Source organism: Candoia aspera, chromosome 5, assembly GCF_035149785.1.
Source record: "Candoia aspera isolate rCanAsp1 chromosome 5, rCanAsp1.hap2, whole genome shotgun sequence".
Lineage (NCBI taxonomy): Eukaryota > Metazoa > Chordata > Lepidosauria > Squamata > Boidae > Candoia > Candoia aspera.
The window spans coordinates 82134322-82154996 of record NC_086157.1 but is presented as its reverse complement, the minus strand read 5'-3'; the positions used below and the strand labels follow the sequence as shown (position 1 = coordinate 82154996).

Genomic DNA, 20675 nt, shown 5'->3' with positions numbered 1-20675 from the left:
GTTACTTACTAAAATACTATTACATGTTTTATCCTACAAGGATAAATAATTTTTCAAGATCTGGTTATCATAATACAATACATTTTAGTGGGCCATTACAACTGAAGGCAATACTTAAATTGTTTGTTCATTTGATCAAAATAATAAACCTATTTCTTTCACAGTAGATTTGATTACATGCATATGATTATCGTAAGAGTAGTTCTCAGCCTGGTTGTCTTAACTGAAGTTTCATTTTCAAGGAAACAGTGTAACAACATGAGCCAAAGTGGTATATCTAAAACAAACTGTATATTCACAATCCTACAGATATCTGAAGAGCTTAAGAGTACAACATTTAATATTTCTTCTTTTGTACTGAGAATAAACACAGCTAAAGGCAGAATAAACATGGAAGATCTCTCATGAACCTGAAAACACATATTGTTTCATTTGTCTAATCCAATAATAACAATTCCAGTGTGTGTGTGTGTATTTGTTACAAATATAATTCACAGACTCACCACTTTATCCATTAATTTCCAAGTTTTTTCCACAGTCCTGCGATCAGCAGCTGCCTGCTTGGGGGGGCCAACTGCATCCTGAATAGCATCAATGAATCCCAGAATACGCCCTTTGCGGGGGTTTCCTCCTCGGCCACCTGGGTTCCGGCCATTGAGGGAATTGGCCATCTGGGATCTTAATTTTATAAAAGAAAAGAAAAAAAATGTAATGCTGTGATATTGTTGCTCGCCCTTGCCCAAGCATAAAATAAATCAACACTGATTTCGCATAGTCACTGAAAGAAAAAATATATGTAACAGTATTGTGGGAGTTTTAACTTTTAATGGTTAAGCAGAAAAGCCTGGTAATCTTTATCAAGAAGAAATTCGATCAAATGTCACTGTCTGTTAATCGAGCACATCTTATGGAAATATACAGTCTTAATTGTCAAACACATTACTGCATTTTCCTTCCAGCTCTTTTTATACCCTTAAAAATGTTATCAGCCCACTCTCAGTTTGCATGCTCACTCTCCCTTGTTAAACTTACTTTCACAAGGGACAAATACATTTAACGAGTAACAAACACCCACCCCAGCATCTGGTGGAAGAAGGGAGGTGAAAAATTACATCTCTTACATCATGCATGTAATTGGTCAGATACATTCAAAATACGTACAAGTCTGCAACTATACACGATACTTGTATGTAGGTACTGTTGTGGTTTTAAAAAGTAACGAGAAAAGAAAATAAATTCCAGAGAGGAAGGGAAAGTTGCTTTTGTAAATCCACAGTGTCCAAGATTAGTTCCAAACAGCCATCAGTCTCCTTTCCCTTCCTGGCCAGCGTTGGAGAGGTCGAAGGTTAGGCAACAGTGTCCCCAAGAAGTGTCTCCTGGTAAGCTTTTCTGCCTCCTCACTTTGATCTCTCGTTTTCTCTTTTCCCTGCCTCCCCTCCGGGCACACAACAGCACGCAGCACAGCCCGTGTTATTAAATCCCAGCAGTTTTCCTGGTTCCGGTTTCTCGTTAAGCGCTCTTCGTCCCTCGGAGCAGCGGGAGCAGCCAGCAGCACCACGCGACACGCCTTAAGCCTCCGCAGCGAGGCCGGCAGGGCCAGCAGTGGTGGGACGCCTCTTCCCCAAGTCGTCGCGGTTGCTGGGGTTCCAGAAGGAAACATGGGGAGTTAGTTCGCCACCGCGGGCCCGTCGCAGCGGCGGCAGCGCTGTTCTCGCCCGCTCTCGCTCCTGGCTCGGCGGCGCGAGGGTAAGGGGCGTGTGGGGGCGGGCTGTGGGGGCGGGGCTAAGAAAAGACAGGGCAGGCGGCGCTGAGACCCGCCGCAGCCCAGCCTTTTCGAAACGGCGGGCGAGTTGCTTTAGTTCTGTTCTCGCGTTCGGAATACTCTGGTAAGAAACCCGCACGCCGCCTGCGTACTGACACGCTCGCGCCGGCCCTTCTTCCCTCCCTGCCCCCCCATTCTAACGGTATTAGGGTTCAGTTCCCAGATGTTGCCCAATCCAACATGAGCGCGTTTCGGGAGGCAGGCGGCGGGTGTGGGAGAGATAACTGAGACAGAGACGCCGAAAGGACACACATTCACTGACCTAAAGAAGCGAGACCTTGCGAAAAAAAGGGCAACAAGGCCACAGAACTCCCTTTTCTCCCCCTCCCAACTTAAAGAAAATATGCAGGGCAGCGTTGGGAGTAAGTTGGTCCTCCAGTTCCTGATTGATAAAGTAAAGGGCCAATGAAAGCTCGGGAAGGACTTCCGGCTCTGCGCTTTCCTCCTCTCTGACTGTGATTCAAGTATTAGTTGGAAAGGTGAAGCGGTGGGCGACTTCGGGACTTCTGCATAATATCTGTAAAAGGGCCGGAAGTAATCCATATAGAAAAGAAACTGAAGCGCTTCTTTGGAAAAGACGACTTGCATAAGTAAATAGCCATCGATTACGACGGTGGCGAAATGCTTAGATAGTCATTAAGGGAAATCGTATTGTAGCCCAAGGCTTACTGTATTCAGTAGCACTGTGTTTCCTCACTCCATCGTCCTGTGCATGCATGGACTTGTAAACCAGTATTCAGAATAGTGTGTCATATTGCCTATCAAATTAGTAATCCTGTAACACTAGAGAGAAGATCTTTTTGAACTCCATAGTACTTAAATTCTGACTAGACATAAAGAGGATGGCATTGAATGAAACTTCCATTTGCCACAAGATGTGAAGTAACCAACTTGGACTATAAGATGATGCTCTTACATAAACAGCAAATTTATGTAAGAGCATCAACAGCAGTAAACACAAATTGCTGGCAAATTGAATAATGGAGAATAATGGAGTTGCACTTAGGTCCATCTGGTAGGCTGTTGACACATTTCCTCTGTGCACGAAATATTCTTGAATATATGTTTCATCACAGAGGCAGGAACAGATGAATTTATTTTTTAATAGAAGTTTATTAAGTTTACAGCAAAGTTAAAAACTACAAAAAAGCAAAAAAACTACAAAGAAAAAAGTGAGAAAACAGAAAATGAAAAAAAATATTTTTACATAACAAGGTGACTTCCAACTTTCAACAACAGGAATATACAACAACTTCCATAATTAATCCCTTACTCTATCTAACCAAGATCACATTATTTCTATCAGTCATTTCATTAGAACATTATAAAAATCATTAAACACAATTGTTCCTTCTCTTAAATAAACAGATACATAAACCTCAAAATCAACTCACCGCCAAAAAACATTTAAGTATTTCCTTCCTACCACTATTCTATATATTTCTGACCACTATAATAAAAATCAAATTATAAAAACATTTAAATTGTTTACTTTTATACTTAATAATGCTATAACAATCTTAACCCTATTAAACCTAAAACCAAACAGCTATTAATAAATCTTATAAATCTCAAAAAATCAAACTTTAAAAACAATGGAATAAATCTTCATCCAAATCATTAACAAAAAATGGAATCATATGAGCCTTAATATCAATCCAAATACATGTTCTTAATTCTTTATCCCACATTGAAACATACCAGAGCATTTACTTGTCTCCCTGTTACACTTAGGGCATTTTTCATTAAAAAAAAAAAAATCAAACAGCCCAACTGCCCCTCTTAGGAACTCAGACTTCTCAGCAGAAAACCTCCCACAGAACAGAGCCATTTCACTCCCAAAATATTCCCTCAGCAAAACATGCCCATCAATATCTTGCAAGTCAAACTGTCTTAACCCCTTCAACACCAAAGCATATTCGTCACCTGGCATTTCATCAGAGACTCCAATCTCGCTGTTGGTAAAGACGTCTGGATTAAACTCTTCCTCTTCCTCCAGAACATCCTCAGCCAGCTGACAAATTTTAAAACTGATATTTTCTGCAATATCCTGAACATCTTGCAGAATAATTTGAAAGGTATCATGAAAAATCTGTTTGAGTTCACAACAAAGCTCAGAACAAAACTCTGAGAAAATCTCCTTAAGCTCTTCCAGGCAGTAGATTATGGCACCCCCCCCCCCCTAGATACTTGGCTAGCGCAGATAGGAGCTAATGAAATGACTAATGAAAGGCTTCCAAGAGTAATTGATGAAAGGGAATTCTAGGATGCAGTTCATCTAGATCTGGAACTTTATACTCATTCAAATTGTGTAGGATTCTTGATCACATTTCTCAAATTAAATAAGATTCTTGATCATATTTCTCTAATGTTTAAGCTTTAATTTTCTGCTTCTGTAAAGCTTCTACTCCTTCACAATTTAGCCATACTATATGTATTTTCTTGTTGACAATACAAGTTCTCAGCAAAATATGATTTATTTATTTATTTATCAGATTTGCCACCGCCCATCTCCTCCCACCGGAGGGACTCTGGGTGGTTTACAACAATATAATCCAAAAAACAATAAATATATAATAAAATTCCAATATAAAATACGCTATAAAACAATTTCACAAAACTAAATGTAAATAAAATCCAGATGGCTGCGGTCTCATTCAGTCATTGCGTAGGAGGGGCACTTCAAGGCACTAGCCAACCCTAAGTATGACTATTCCCCTCCCTGCCCCAAGCCCGGTGGCAGAGCCAGGTCTTCAACCTCCTCTGGAAGGCTAGGAGCGATGGGGCTAACCTCACCTCCAGGGGCAAGACGTTCCAGAGGGTGGGTGCTATTGCAGAGAAGGCCCGCCTCCTGGACCCCGCCAGATGGAATTCTCTTATCGATGGGGTCCAGGATTAATTAATTAAGTAGATCTTCTTTTCCTTTCTTACCTGTTAGCATTTTGCTGTCTTGAATTAGTGTAAAAATCCAGATCTGGATGGAACATTTTCACATGTTGCAGTAAAACTTTTAAGCGTCAGATTTATTTCATAATAAACCTCTTCTGAGATAATTTTCATGAGTATATAAAACATTTTGTGTTCTTCCCCCGTTTGCTGTCTTCCAGTCAGAAAAGTATCTGCCATTTTGAATAAAAGGCAGGCGAAATGGACTTAAATTCAGCCCTTAATAGAAAGCAAATTATATGAATTACTTACAAGATTTTTGCTGCCTGAGAACAGGAAAGTATTTAGGTCTATCATTTTGATCGTATGAACAAACATGTAAAGGAAGAACTATTCTTTCAGCAGTTCAAAATATGTTATTATCCATAAAAAAAAGGCTTTTAGCACAAATGAAGCCCTTATTTCATGTCTATAAGAAATTATCTCCAATCTTCGGTTTGCTGATTCTGGAAGAAATTTTTGATCTTTGATGTCTCAAAATGTTTGGGATCACACACAACGTTCTGTATAAAAATTATTTGTGCAGCTTAGTATTTTCATGGTAATGGCATATCATAGTACAACATTGATATCTTAATATCTGTATCACATTAAGATCTTAGCTGTTCCATTAGTTGTCTTCTGGTTAACTATTGTGGGAACACAATGTTGGACTAGATAGGGCTTTGTTCTAATACAGCAGGAGTTCTTATTTCTGAATAAAAGTTTTTACAATTTTGAATCTAGGCTTCCAGGGTCCTATGTACTGTAGATGAAAGCTGCATGTCTATTTTCAGCACTTGATCTAAGGTATATAAGCAGCTAGAATGCTGCCCTTTCCTACAACAGCCCAGCATCACAGTCTCTTGCTGCCAGATGTCCATTCACGTTGCCCATCCATACTTGCTTTTCTCCACCCTTTTCCTGGTTACCCATCTTTGGTTGAACATTAAGATAACATTGAGAATGCCAAAGAATAGCATGCCCACAGTCCCCTGAACTGGCCCTTCCTGCCTTCCTTCCTGCCTTCCTCTGATAAAATCAAGAGGAAAGCTTACTTTTGCAGTTTTCACCATTTACAGGTAGTTCTCAGGTTACGATGGCAATTGGGACTGGGAACTCTGTGACCCAGATATAAAGTGCAACATCACATGAAAGCGTCACTTAGTGGCAGCAATTCCAGCAGTCCCAGTTGCCATCATTAAATGAGGACTGTGTGGGTCATTAAGTGAGGATTTCACATGATTGTGACTTCCGACTTCCTGCCAGCTTCCCTTTGACTTTGCCTGTGGGAAGCCAGCAAGGAATGTTGGAAATCATGATCAAGTGATTGCAGCTCGCTGCAACATAATGGCAAGCTGAGTGCCGAGCACCTGGATCACAATCATATGACCACAAGGATGCTGCAACAGCTGGAACTCTAATAAGTCCTTCTCATTCAGCCCGTTGTATCTCTGAATGGTCACGGAATGAATGGTTGTAACCCAAGGATTACCTGTATCATAATTACTGAAGACAGGACCAATAATTTGCTTCAGGCAGCACCATAGAATAAATAAAGGCAGTAGTTTTTTCTAGCACTAAAATATCATGGATGACACTATTAAAAGTTGATAGTTTTAACTGTAACTTTAGGTGGGCATAAGAACTCTCTATTCAATTTTCATATACAGTATATATAGTTTGTTCCAAAAACAATGCCCCTTGCACTGTACAGGGTATTTTTTCTAACACTAAAGTAATCAGACTGATTAACTTAGTTTACTCTTTATCTTAGATTTCATCTGTATGGGCAGGCAAAAGTTTCTGGGAACTCACTATAAAGAACAGTTAGTTGAAGGATGGTATTTCCAAACTTTTAAGTGCAGGGTTTAATTTTAATTTTAATTTATCACATTATCAAAATGCATAAGCTTAGGTTCAAAACACCTTTCCCCCTGAGGAAATTAGTTTATTTTCGTTGCCATGTCCCTTTTTAAATAATTTCATTCCAGCTGCTGAAACAGGTGCAGGGGGCTCCAAGTAAAATGTAACAATATTCTAATGCCTTAAAACAACCTCTTTCATTTCTCAAATCTGCTAAATAACATTACAGAACATTAATCAGTTCTGATTGTATTCAAGTTTCATTGAGGTACATATTTTTCAGTTTTTCTGTCGAATTGTTTTTTTTTCCATGTTAGGAAATTGGACTTCTAATCAAATTGAATTTTTTATAAGTAGTAAAATTGTGTAGCTTTGCAATGTATCATTTTCAGTTTTAAGAAAGACTAGCTCAAATAATCTCTAGCTTTCATTTGGATGAATTTTTAGCATAGGGTGCTATCCTTCCTACATTCTTTTGTCTGTTTATTGCCCACTTAAGGTGAAGGATATTTAATTTTCTTGCAGTTGGAGAGTGTTTTGTTGTTTTAATTTAAGCTAGGCACATTAGAATATATGTCTCTGCAGCTACCCAGTGTTTACTTCATCGTTACCCTCTACTGGCATGCTGCTACAAGGGCAGAAGAAGGCCTTGGCAGAAGGAAAAAAAAAATATTGCTTTCTGTTATTTCAGATCTACAGGTGCTACCAGTATAGTCTTGTTTAGCCCTGCCAGACCACATTCAGCTGTCTCAACTGAAAGAAGTGTGACAGAAAAAAGTGGCAGGGAGAAAGGGGGAGAACTGATGTCAAAGTATGCATCTGAGGTTGAAGCTGTTTCTTCAGTCTCAGAAAAAGATACCCAACTGATTCTACAATCTCAGGATTGCACACTACCCGTTCTTTAAAAATTGAAATATTGCTAAGTGGTATAAAATCTTGGAAGGGGTATTCCTAATATTATCACTTCCAATGGTATGATTTTAAATTAATATTACTGTAGCCAAAGTAAATGTATTTGACAGTATTAATATGTGGTAGTTGTATTTACAATAGAAGCATTTATAATAAATGTGCAAGCTACTTCCTCATCTCTAAGACCCTGTATACAAACTACACATGTATTTATTCTTTTAGTAATCTTATGTTCCTCAAAAAGGTGATTTGTATTGCTTCAGAGGGCAGTAATATAGAACAGAGACAACATATTTGAAATTATTAGTGTGAGGAATAGAAAATAGAAAAATGGATCTGGCTGTCAAAAAATAAGCTGAAGGAACATGTACTTTAGCCAATTAAATAACATAATAGGCATAGTGCTTTTGGCACAGTACAGTAGATTGTAGACAATCTTGTTGCATTCATAATTATATTTTATAAAGGGGCTTTATCTTTAGAAAGTATGATCATTTTTGGATTTTTTTTTTGGAAGCCTTACATTTTTAAGCATTAACTAGTGAACATATTAGTAAGAATCAGTTTTGTTCCTATCACCTTATAACGTGCAGGCTTTGGTGTACTTTGGAGCAGATTATTAATGAATGAATGAATGCCAGTGAAGTATTTAAGGCTGTCCAGTACCCTGCAGAAACATGTACACCCTAGAACATTAATCTGTAAAATGTTAAATTTCAGAAATCGTTTTTTTTAAGAGCTTCTAGAAAGGCAATCCAGTATAGAAAGCACTCCCTGAAACTAGGATGAATGAAAACCATAAACAGAGTATTGAAAATCTCTCAGATTGAAAGATACTTTCTTTTTACACTTGTCCTGTTACATTTATGTAGATTGAAATAGGACACAGTCAGAAAAATTAAGAAGGCTTTCATAATTTAGAGGCTGAAATCTTGATGCAGAAGACTTGGGTATCTTCTTAGTACTGGAGGAGGAGGAATCCACTGGATAGACATGAACCAACTGCTTGTACTTTGGGACATTTATCTGAATCGCTTACAGAGTATTTTCTGACTAATAGGAAGATGCAGACCACAAAGCACTTTTCAAACTCGTGACCCATTCTAAAAATTGCGAAGAGAATGACTACAGTATATGAATAACTGTGATAGTTATGAACACAGATGTGAGAATTTAGGACATTGAATTCAGTAGGTTGTTTGCCATTGATTTCAGCAGGATATGTACCTCTGTGGTAACTGATTTCAGTGTGATGTGGAATTCTCTGAGACCCCAAACAGGCTGAACATACAGTAAATTATCAAAAATCTAAAATTATGGTTTTTGCCAATAAACTAAACAACGAGCTGGGTTAATTGAACAGAACAGGATTGAACAGGTATATTCCTTTAAATATCTAGGAGTAGTTTTCTGTGATGAGGTCCTGGAAAACCCATCATGAATATATTAAGCAAGTGGCATCAAGATCTACACAGGCTATTAAAAGTTTTTGTTGTTGTTTTTACTCCAAAGGAGGTGAACTGATACCTCCAGTGTTAAAGCCTTTTGAAACTAAAACATTAACCCAATACTTTATGCAGCTCAGGTTGGCCTATATATGAAGAAAAAACATCCTAGAGACAATTCAAACCAAGTTTTTAAGGTATTTTTTTTGTTGTACCCCAGGGCACCCCCAATACGTACTCAGGCTTGAGTCTGGGATATCCAAAATTGAACATAGGGCATGGAAACTATCAACAGCATATTGGTTAAAGATCAGATTTTGTCCTACAGAGTTGCTACTGCTACTCTTATCTGACAATTATCTCTCACTCGAGACAAAAGCAGAAGAGCAGAAAATTAAGACTATCTGAAGTGTCTGTACATTCCTTATTAACTTCAGACTTTGTTCAGGCCAAAAAGCTGGTGATGCAAAGATTGGAAGATGTTGAATATCAGTCTGATGTCAGCTCATGCTCTCAGAGCCCCAGAAGTATGCTAGACATAGGCTGTTACGAACCTGCAAGATCCTTCTCTAGCTTCAGAAAAGGATTTTTCTGGGCCAGGCATAACATCCCCTCTATCTGTGCTATAATCTGGCAAGTATGCCAGTATTCCTCTAGCTCAGCACACTTGGCCTTGTGATTCTGGGGAAATTGAGACAATTCAACATGTTTGTTTGTTTTTTACTGGAACCTTTATAAGGACCTTAGGAAAGACATTATAACCTGTATTTTACTAAGTACTGCTGTGAGAACAGACAATTTTTACACCTATTCCAAGAGTCAAACCACAAAACCACTTACACAGTAGCCAAATTTATAGTTGCAGCAGTTAAAACAAGACAACAACTAAGTTCAAATATAACTTGACAATCCTTTCCTTTCTTGTAACTGTTTGATTTTATCTAGTGGTATCTATTGGTGATCTCTGATCATAAGTAAAGAATGTTATTTGATTTAAATAAATAAATGTCATGCTCTGTGCAATGCAGATCAAAAGAGCATCTGCTAATTCTGTTAAAATGGCATTGCAAACTAAAAAGAAACAGCTATAGAAACCAATTCCTAGCATTCCTTTTTCTAATCTTTTTAGTTTGATATTTGATGGCTATAAAAAGCTGAACATTCTGAAGGCGACCTACAGTATTATGGTTTTTTTTTTGTCTTCAGCTTGTTTCTGAAGAATGGCAAAAATATAAGCACTAGGTTGTACCATTGTGGAGAGTAAAAAATAAAAGCTTCAAGTTGAGTTTGACTCTGTATGAATGCATCGATGTAGCATTACTGCCAATGATACAGAAATAGTTGGCATTGTCTTCATCATGGATCAGTTTTTGACTTCTAGTCTTGTCTACAACCTTGTACTCCCTGGGGGTCTTCCATCCATGTACCAGCGAAGCATAATCATGTATAGTTTCTAGCCAAACAAAGTCAGCCAAATGCCACTACCTGCTAAGTAACTGTGCAAAAAAAAAAAAAAAAAACGAAAACTAATACTGATTTTGTTTGTATTTTTTATTCATCTTTTTATGGCATTACTCCACAGGAATTTTGCTATAGAAAAAGAAATCCTGCTGCATTATATTTTATTCAGCAAAAATAGTTTGTAAACTATTACAAGGTCAAGGTCAAGATTTTGAACAGTCATTGGTATCTGTCTAGTACATAGATTTGGCTCAAGCAAGGCATTTTAGGTTTTGACACAGAAATCCAGACGGCTTCCTCACCTTCAGTAAAATAATTGCCAGAAATAATTCTGTCCACTCTTTTTCCATGGAATGAAAACTCATCTGAAGCCTTGAGCTTCATGATCTTCTTTGATAGCACCTTCTGAAAAAAAAGAAGCAAGAGAATAATAGGTGTACAGCCACAGCTCCTCTGTAGTCTCCTGGAACATTTTATTGCTTATTCTTGAATTTCCTTCCTTGATCCAGCCTGACTTTTCCATGAATCATGCATGATCTGCTCATCTTTATTAATCCCATTTATGCTATGTAGATCCTAAAATATAGGATGGACCAGCCCACGCCAGAGCTTCCTGTCGGCTGTCAACACCCCCAGCTCCCCCAGGGATGAGTCCGTCACCTCTAGAATATCATCTATCCATCTTGCCCTTGGTCAGCCCCTCTTCCTTTTGCCTTCCACTCTCCTTAGCATCAGCATCTTCTCCAGGGTGTCCTGTCTTCTCATTGTGTGGCCAAAGTATTTCGGTTTTGCCTTTAATATCATTCCCTCAAGTGAGCAGTCTGGCTTTATTTCCTGGAGGATGGACTGGTTGGATCTTCTTGCAGTCCAAGGCACTCTCAGAATTTTCCTCCAACACCACAGTTCAAAAGCATCGATCTTCCTTCTCTCAGCCTTCCTTATGGTCCAGCTCTTGCAGCCATATGTTACTACTGGGAATACCATTGCTTTAACTATGCGGACCTTTGTTGTCAGTGTGATGTCTCTGCTCTTAACTATTTTATCCAGATTTGTCATTGCTCTTCTCCCAAGGATTAAGCGTCTTCTGATTTCCTGACTGCAGTTAGCATCTGCAGTAATCTTCACACCTAGAAATACAAAGTCTTTCACTGCTTCTACATTTTCTCCCTCTATTTGCCAGTTATCAATCAAGCTGGTTCCCATAATCTTGGGGTTTTTTTGAGGTTTAGCTGCAAGCCAGCTTTTGCACTTTCTTCTTTCACCTTCATCATAAGGCTTCTCAGTTCCTCTTTGCTTTCAGCCATCAAAGTGGTATCATCTGCATATCTGAGATTGTTAATGTTTCTTCCAGCGATTTTAACCCCAGCCTTGGATTCCTCAAGCCCAGCTTGTCGCATGATGTGTTCTGCGTACAAGTTGAAAAGGTAGGGTGAGAGTATACAGCCCTGCCGTACTCCTTTCCCAATCTTAAACCAGTCCGTTGTTCCGTGGTCTGTTCTTACTGTTGCTACTTGGTCGTTATACAGATTCTTCAGGAGGCAGACAAGATGACTTGGTATCCCCATACCACTAAGAACTTGCCACAATTTGTTCTGGTCCACACAGTCAAAGGCTTTAGAATAGTCAATCAAACAGAAATAGATGTTTTTCTGAAACCCCCTGGTTTTTTCCATTATCCAGCGGATATTGGCAATTTGGTCCCTAGTTCCTCTGCCTTTTCTAAACCCAGCTTGTACATCTGGCAATTCTCGCTCCATGAATTGCTGAAGTCTACCTTGCAGGATCTTGAGCATCACCTTACTGGCATGTGAAATGAGTGCCACTGTTCAATAGTTTGAACATTCTTTAGTGTTTCCCTTTTTTGGTATGGGGATATAAGTTGATTTTTAACCAATTGGATAGCCATTCCTGTGTTTTCCAAATTTGCTGGCATATAGCATGCATTACCTTGACAGCATCATCTTGCAAGATTTTGAACAATTCAGCTGGGATACCATTGTCTCCTGCTGCCTTGTTATTAGCAATGCTTCTTAAGGCCCATTCAACCTCACTCTTCAGGATGTCTGGCTCTAGCTCACTGACCACACCATCAAAGCTATCCCTGATATATTGTTATCCTTCCTATACAGGTCTTCTGTATGTTCTTGCCACCTTTTCTTGATCTCTTCTTCTTCTGTTAGGTCCTTGCCATCTTTGTTTTTGATCATACCCATTTTTGCCTGGAATTTACCTCCAATGTTTCTAATTTTCTGGAAGAGGTCTCTTGTCCTTCCTATTCTATTGTCTTCTTCCACTTCCATGCATTGCTTGTTTAAAAATCATTCCTTATCTCTTCTGGCTAACCTCTGGAATTTTGCATTTAATTGGGCATGTCTCCCCCTATCACTGTTGCCTTTTGCTTTCCTTCTTTCTTGGGCTACTTCTATTGTCTCAGCAGACAGCCATTTTGCCTTCTTGGTTTTCTCTTTCTTTGGGATGTATTTTGTTGCCACCTCCTGAACAATGTTATGAACTTCTGTCCATAGTTCTTCCGGGACCCTATCCACTAAGTCCAGTCCCTTAAATCTATTCTTCACCTCCACTGCATATTCCTTAGGAATATTAGTGAGCTCATATCCAGTTGATCTGTGGGTCTTCCCTAATCTCTTTAGTCTGATCCTAAATTGTGCAAGAGGAAGTTCGTGATCTGAACTACAGTCAGCTCCAGGTCTTGTTTTTACTGACTGTATAGATGTCCGCCACCTTTGGCTGCAAAGGATGTAGTCAATCTGATTTCGGTGTTGTCCATCTGGTGAAGTCCATGTATGAAGCCGTCTCTTAGGTTGTTGGAAGAGAGTGTTTGTTATGCAGAGTGAGTTGTCTTGGCAAAATTCTATCAGCCTACATCCTGCTTCGTTTTGTTGTCCCAGGCCATGCTTACCTGTAATTCCAGGTGTCATTTGACCACCCACCTTAGCATTCCAGTCTCCTGTGATGAAAATAACATCTCTTTTAGGCGTATTGTCCAGTAGGTGCTGCAGATCCTCATAGAACTGCTCTACTTCAGCTTCTTCAGCATCTGTGGTTGGGGCGTATATTTAGATCACTGTGATGTTAGATGGCTTTCCCTGAATTCGAATTGAGATCATTCTATCATTTTTTGGATTGTATCCAAAATTATGAAGGCTACTCCATTTCTTCTGTGGTCCTCTTTTCCAGAGTAGTAGATCTGGTGGTCATTTGATGTGAAGTGGCCCATTCCAGTCCATTTCAGTTCACTGACGCCCAAAATGTCTATCTTTAATCTTGACATCTCACCAATAACCACATCCAATTTGCCCTGGCTGATAGATCTTACATTCCAGGTTCCAATGGTGTGTTGATCCTCATAACATCGGATTCGCCGTTCACCACCAGCACCGTCGGCCGCTAGCCGTCCTTTTGGCTTTGAGCTAGCTGCGTCATCACGTCTGGGGCTAGTTGAACTCATCCTCTGTTCCTCCCCAGTAGCATTTTGACCATCTTCCGACCTGGGGGTCTCATCTTCCGATGGTATACCGACATATCTCTGGTTGTACTGATCCATTTATTTTCATGGCAAGAATAGTGGGGTGGGTTGCCATTACCTTCCCCAGGGATCGCATTTAGTCTGACCTCTCTGTCATGACCTTCCCGTCTTGGGTGGCCCTTCATGGTTTAGCTCATGGCATCATTGAGGTGCTCAAGCTCCAGCACCACGACAAGGTAACGATCCTTTGCTGAAGAAACAACAACAAAATTTATACCCTGCTACAAGACAAATACTATTTCTATTACTATCACTGTAGGAAGTAAATAACATAAAGGTGATGTGATTAATATATTTTGTTTTTCAGTATAATATAGATTAAGAACCGGTAGCAAGTAGGTCCTTTACAGAGAATTTAGTAGGCAATTTGATTTCTATTTCCAGTATATAAGATAAAGCATCTACAAAATATGTGGAAGGCAAGGGGGAGTAAAAGATGAAGCAATATTCAAAAAATAATGTGCATTTGACATTTAGGTACCATTCCTTTAAGATTTTTTTCTTAGGATGAGAATACCACTGTTCATTTAGAGAAAATCTGTGATCTTGCTATAATCATTTTTTTTTGTGTGTGTGATAATACTGTGAGTATGGGGTTTCACACTGCTATACTAGGCTTATCTGAAATTCAAAGCTTTGGAAAAAACAGATTACACTGAAGGACTTCTGCAAGTATATTTTGAACTATATTCTGAGACCTCACAGTTTCAAACGGTGCTTAACAATTACAAGATTGGACTATGAACAGGTAAATTTAAATACTTAACAGTAAGTGTCCATGATCTTGTGCTAAGGGGCTTTCCCCTTTTCAGTTGAATTAGCCTTGTTAATGTCAACGGAAGTGAAAACTTTAACCACAGGCAATGTGTCTTTGCAGTTGTCAAATCTCCCATTTCTTAATTCTGCAAATATAAAACTTACAACCTTTAAATAAGCTTTCCTTATTCCAATATTTCTATCTTGCACAATTATATTTATGCACTGTATATTCTTGGGCAGTATCAGAATCTTATTTAACCAGTTTGATCAACATATAATTATCAAATGCTCAGATTTAAGCAATTAACTTGCATCAGTACAAGAAATTCAAGAACTCTTACTCTGATGGCGGGAGGATCACTTGAAAGAAAAAGATTAAAAATTGATGCAGCAGCCTTCCTTATTCTGTTCTGATTCCTCAGAGTCCTTAAGACACTCATCATTTTATTTATTGTCACTTGGCAACCCAAGCACTGTTAACATCTGTTCATTTCAGTGAGGTTTCAGATGAGTTTTCAGAGAAACTGCAATGAACCAGTACTAGACAGCAATAACCTTTGATGGGCTCCTTTTGTAATTCCTATCTACAACTGTCTTAGTACAATGAACCCATAAAATTTGTAATGTTGATTAGCTATCCCAGAAGAATGTGGCTGATTGCTCTTTGCTCACATGTTACATCACATGAATGATGTGAGTGAATTCACCCAGATTTCACCATATCTAAGGGCTTCCAGTACAAGCAAGTCCTGAGTCCTTTCTGTTTCTCTCCATGGCAATAAATGTTAAAATCTCAAACTGGATAAATAATTCAGTGTGAGCCTGTGAGAGATGAAATTCACGTGTGCCTTAGAAGTGTTTATTATTGTTATTGTCGTCATTGTAACTATGTAGATTTTGACGGTTTATCATCAAAGGAGCTAAATACTTTAGTTTGATTACATTATAACATTATTGCAATTGATCCACCAAAATACATCTCTCAATTTTTGAAGGTATAAATGGCTATTTACTTATTTAGTTATCTGTAGTACTAACCTCTTCCATTTTTTTCTGAAGCAGCTTGCCAATAAAGATTAAAAGCTTAACGTTAAAAATACCTACAGTAGTAACCATCAACATATTAAAGATACACATTCAAGCCAGAATAAGAATATGAATAAGAATAATGTTTAAAAACCCACCCATTGTAAAAGGTGAACTAAATAAATTTTAAAAAAATACAGAGGTTCTCCTTTTCTGCTGTTTGTGGTCATGTCCTGTTTTCAGTATTTGTGGTCAAAGTTCCTGCCTGTATTATTTATTTATTTATTTATTTTCATCCCACCTTTATTATTTTTATAAATAACTCAAGGCGGCAAATATCCCTAATACTCCTTCCCCCTCCTATTTGCCCCACAACAACAACCCTGTGAGGTGGGTTGGGCTGAGAGAGGGGGACTGGCACAAGGTCACTCAGCCGGCTTTCGTGCCTGAGGCAGGACTAGAACTCAGGGTCTCCTGGTTTCTGGCCCGTTGCCTAGACCAAACTGGTTCTTCACACAACTATTCACTATTCACACAACTATTCACACTACTGACAGAGTCTTCCATGTAATGTATCAAAATATTGTTTACATGTCAGAAACAGTGTTCCTAACTAGACCACTCACCATAGTATTATTATTTTTCTCAACCAAAATAACTTAAGTGAAACATTCTAATAATGCTTTTTGTGCATTATGAAGCAGTAGAAGTTTGTGGCATATTGCAGTACATGCCTACTTTGTCGTTTTAGTTGTTTTTGCAGATATCTCATGTATTTTCTTATATGATACTCTGTTTACAAAGAACAACATAAAGTACCTAAATTATTTAAAGTTTAAAATTATTAAAACAAAAGGACCTTCATTGTACTAGTTTGTGCAAGTAGTATTTAAAATCTGATGCCAAGTTATCTTTCAGTGATGGAAGCTCTTTTTCAACTATTTCTATTTTCTTTCTTCATTCCTTACCCTTTCTATCCTGCAACAAACTTTTTCTTTAAAGCAAGAACTACCAGTGACATTCTGCCTATTGTTTGTTCCTTTAATACAATATAGTCAGATTTGTATTTCATAATATTGCTATATGGATAGGCATAATACCTGTATACAATTAATTTAAATCAGTGTACATTAAATCATATTTAGTTCTTTCCTGGTTCCACCCACACCTTTGTGTTGCGGTGGACAAAGAGCAAGGAACCAGGAAACAGGAAGAAGGAAACATATTCGGGCCGTTCCATAGCACACAGGGAACGCTTAGCCAATGAACAATGAAAACCACCAAGGATTACCATATATGGCAAACTTTATGTGCTAATGAATATTAAGTGACCATGTGACCTTTTGTCACGCGACTTGTAACTCAATAAAAGGGAGTCGTGGAGACCGTTAGAGGGTTCTCTCTCTCTCTACTTCCCCCACCACGAGAAAGCACTTGTGTCTGTGTCATTTTTTGGGGACGAGGACCCGCCGGGTCAGTCGGACCTGGTGCATTCGTCCCAGTATTGTGGCGCTCACCTCTCATCCCGGACGGGACCAGCGAACGGCCACAACTGGTGACCCCGACGTGATCGCAAGGTGCGATCTTTGGAAAAAGGTGCACCTCCTTCGCTCCTGTACTACGCACCTGGAATAGGCACGCGCATCGTAAGTATGGGCTCCTCATTTTCTCAAGTTCAACTCAGGCATAGGGATGAACTTCTCGTTTTAGTGAAGAAGGCAAATTGTTTGCAAAAAGTTAATGGCACAAATGTGTACCCGCTTTCAAAGCGAGAATTGACCTCTTTTCTAAATTATTTAGAAAAACACTGCCCCGCATATCCGGCGGAGGGCACGTTCAAGCGCTCCACTTGGGAGCGTTTGGGAAAATGGATACATGAGCCCCCAAGGGCCCCGGCAAACATCATGTGTACGTGGCGTGCTCTAATGGCCGCCATTAATGTCTTGTATCCTCTTGACACTCCAATCCCTGAGATAGACAAGAAAAAGGAAGAAAATAAAGACGAAGACTTGCTCTCACCTGCCTTATTAGATAAAGAAGAACCGTCTCCTAAGACACCAAAGAAAGATTCGTTATATCCCGTCATCCCCGAACCCGTTCCCTCGGCACCACCGCCTTATAACGCGGCCCCGAAGAATTCTCAACAGCCCGTATTAAACACCTTTCAGACGGCATTAGCCACCGGAAAGATCTCTTCTGATGATCTTTCTTGTTTTCCCATGATTATGCATATTCCCACTGGCGCCGCGGCTGCAACCCCCCATTATGTTCCGATAGAGTGGGAGTTATTGAAAGAACTTAAGACTGCGGCCACCAAGTATGGTATGACCTCCCCGTATACGCGCCAGTTGTTGGACACCATTTCGGCCCACCACAATATATTGTTTTCTGAATGGAGAGGCATCGCTCAAATGCTTCTTACTCCGGCCCAATTGGCGGCATGGCATAATGATTACTATCTTTCTGTTGCGGCTTCTCAAGCCGCTGGCCTCCCCCAAGGGGTCACTATGGACCACCTTTTGTGCAAGGGCACTGTTCTTACCCCTCAGCAAGAAATTACGGTGGGACTAGGAGGATATGCGATCATGCGCCAAGCCGCTTTGACTGCCTTTAGACGCATTCCCGACCCTACTAAGCCCACTCACTCCTTTACTTCAATTTTGCAAGGGCCCACTGAGCCTTATGCCACTTTTATCGATTGGTTAACTGAAACCATTAATAGGCAGATCGATAATCCTCAAGCACAAACAGAGCTGTTGCTACGCCTGGCAGTGGCCAATGCCAATGTTGATTGCCAAAAAATATTAAAACCTCTTCAGGCAGTGAATCAACAAAACATTGCCGAATACATCCGCGCCTGTCAAGAGGTGGGAACTGAGTCCTATAAAACTGCCGCACTGGCCTCTGCTCTCAATTCTACTGTTGCGGTTTCTTCTGCACCCCGAAATGGTAATTGTTTCGGCAAGCCCGGCCATTTTAGATCTCAATGTCGGGCTCCGGGGGGGGGGGGGTGCTCCAAAAGGAGGGTTCAAAAACCAAAAAGAAGATGTCGCCCAAAAACCAAAGACCGTTTGTCCTCGTTGTCGCAAGGGTTTTCATTGGGCAAGCCAGTGTCGATCCAATCCTCCCCCTCAATCACAGTTGGAAAACTAGAGGCGGGGTGTTCGGCCAGCCCCACACCAAAGGCTGACACCTTGCTGTTGAAAAGGGAGACTACGCCTTTAAAACTAGGCAGCCCCCCTTCAGCCTCACCACAGACCATTTCTACGTCCTTTCCAGTTTATTTGTCCCAATCTATTGTTTATGATGAGCCTGGTTCAGTTTTCTCAATTCCTCTGGTAGTTGAACTTCCAGAGCCTTTACAACCTTATCGCCCACTCCTTATCATCCCGAACGCCTCTCTTATATTAGAAGGGGTGGTGGCGACACCCTTCTTATATGATCATGTCTCTTTACACGATCTCTCCATTGTGTGCATTGGAGATCGTTGTTTTTCCATGTCTGAAGGGACAATAGTGGCTACCCTTATTTTGTTACCAGCCTTAGCTGAAATAATGGCGTTAAGCCAGACTGTTGACCAACACAAGCCGATGTTAACCGTTCGTTTAAATGATCGTCCCTTTTTAGGCTTGATTGACACTGGTGCAGACGTGTCGGTTATTCGCCTGGACGATTGGCCCACCGATTGGCCCCTTTCAAAATCTCCGTCTGTTCACGGCGTGGGAGGCACTCAGGTGGCGCAGGTTAGCTCTCGTTGGCTCCAGGCTTCGACGGCTGAATCATCTCGCCCTGCTCACATCCGCCCCGTTGTGCTCCCGCTTCCGTTTAATTTGTGGGGCCGAGACTTGTTGTCTCAGTTCCATGCCTCTTTATATTTTCCATAATGACCCAACAATGGTCTACACCCCCATTGCTTCAATTGGCACTAAAATCTCCTGTTCCTGTATGGATAGATCAATGGCCGCTTCCGTTGGAAAAACTAAGAGCTTTGTGGAAGCTGGTAGACGATCAGTTGGCCCTGTCTCACCTTGAGCCTTCTACCAGCCCATATAATACACCAATCTTTGTCATACGAAAAAAGTCTGGAAAATGGCGATTGCTTCAAGACCTTCGAGCGGTCAATGCCATTCTTCAACCAATGGGCGCACTACAGTGTGGACTTCCTAATCCCAATCTTATTCCAAGCAGCTATGACCTTATGATAATTGACTTAAAAGATTGTTTTTTTTCTATTCCCCTTTGTGTTCAAGACCGCCTTCTGTTTGCATTTACGGTGCCCGAACTGAACAATTCTAGACCGACTCGCCGGTACCAATGGAAGGTTCTCCCACAGGGGATGGTCAACAGTCCCACCATGTGCCAGTCTTTCGTTGCACGTGTGTTAGAGCCGTTTCGCACGAGTCATCCTACTTTTTTGATTTATCACTATATGGATGATATTCTAGTGGCAGCCAATGGCCCAAGAGGCTCCGTGCAACAGACCCTTCCTGAGCTTATCCACATATTGGCACAAGGTGGACTCCACGTGGCCCCTGAAAAGGTTCAGTCTCACTATCCTTTTCAATATTTGGGTCACCGCCTTTTACAGTCAGCCGCCAGCCCTGATGTCCCTCACATTACTCTTTCTGTTGACCCCACCCTTGTTCAGTTACAACAATATTTGGGAACATTAAACTGGGTCCGCCCATATTTGGGCTTGTTGACACATGAGCTGGCCCCTCTGTTTCAAGCCTTGGCTGGCTCTAAGCTCCCCGCCCAAAAAATTACCTTGACACAACAACACCAGGCGGCCATACAACGAGTTAACCAGGCCCTAGGTCTTACATGGGTTGATCGCATGAAAGAAGACTTACCTGTTTCATTGGCCATACTGTCTACTCCATCTTTGTTAACGGCTATTTTGCTTCAGGTC

General features: G+C 40.3%; 1 protein-coding gene across 3 annotated transcripts in view; it reads right to left on the bottom strand.

The window, feature by feature from the left end:
- The window catches only part of CBLB (Cbl proto-oncogene B), a 91397-nt gene extending 89676 nt beyond the window's left edge, over window positions 1–1721 (bottom strand). Inside the window, exons 1-2 of one of the 3 annotated variants that reach the window (XR_010068094.1) lie at window positions 1162–1721; window positions 504–678 (exon numbers count right to left, since the gene is read on the bottom strand). Coding sequence is in view for 1 of the 3 variants with exons in the window: in XM_063305584.1 (XP_063161654.1) it covers window positions 504–671 (168 nt within the window). In the remaining 2 variants the exon portion in view is untranslated. Of the gene's footprint in view, window positions 1–503; window positions 679–1161 lie in introns of those variants that run through there. The other 2 variants (XM_063305584.1, XM_063305585.1) reach the window with 2 other exon arrangements.
- Between the last annotated feature and the right edge of the window lie 18954 nt (window positions 1722–20675).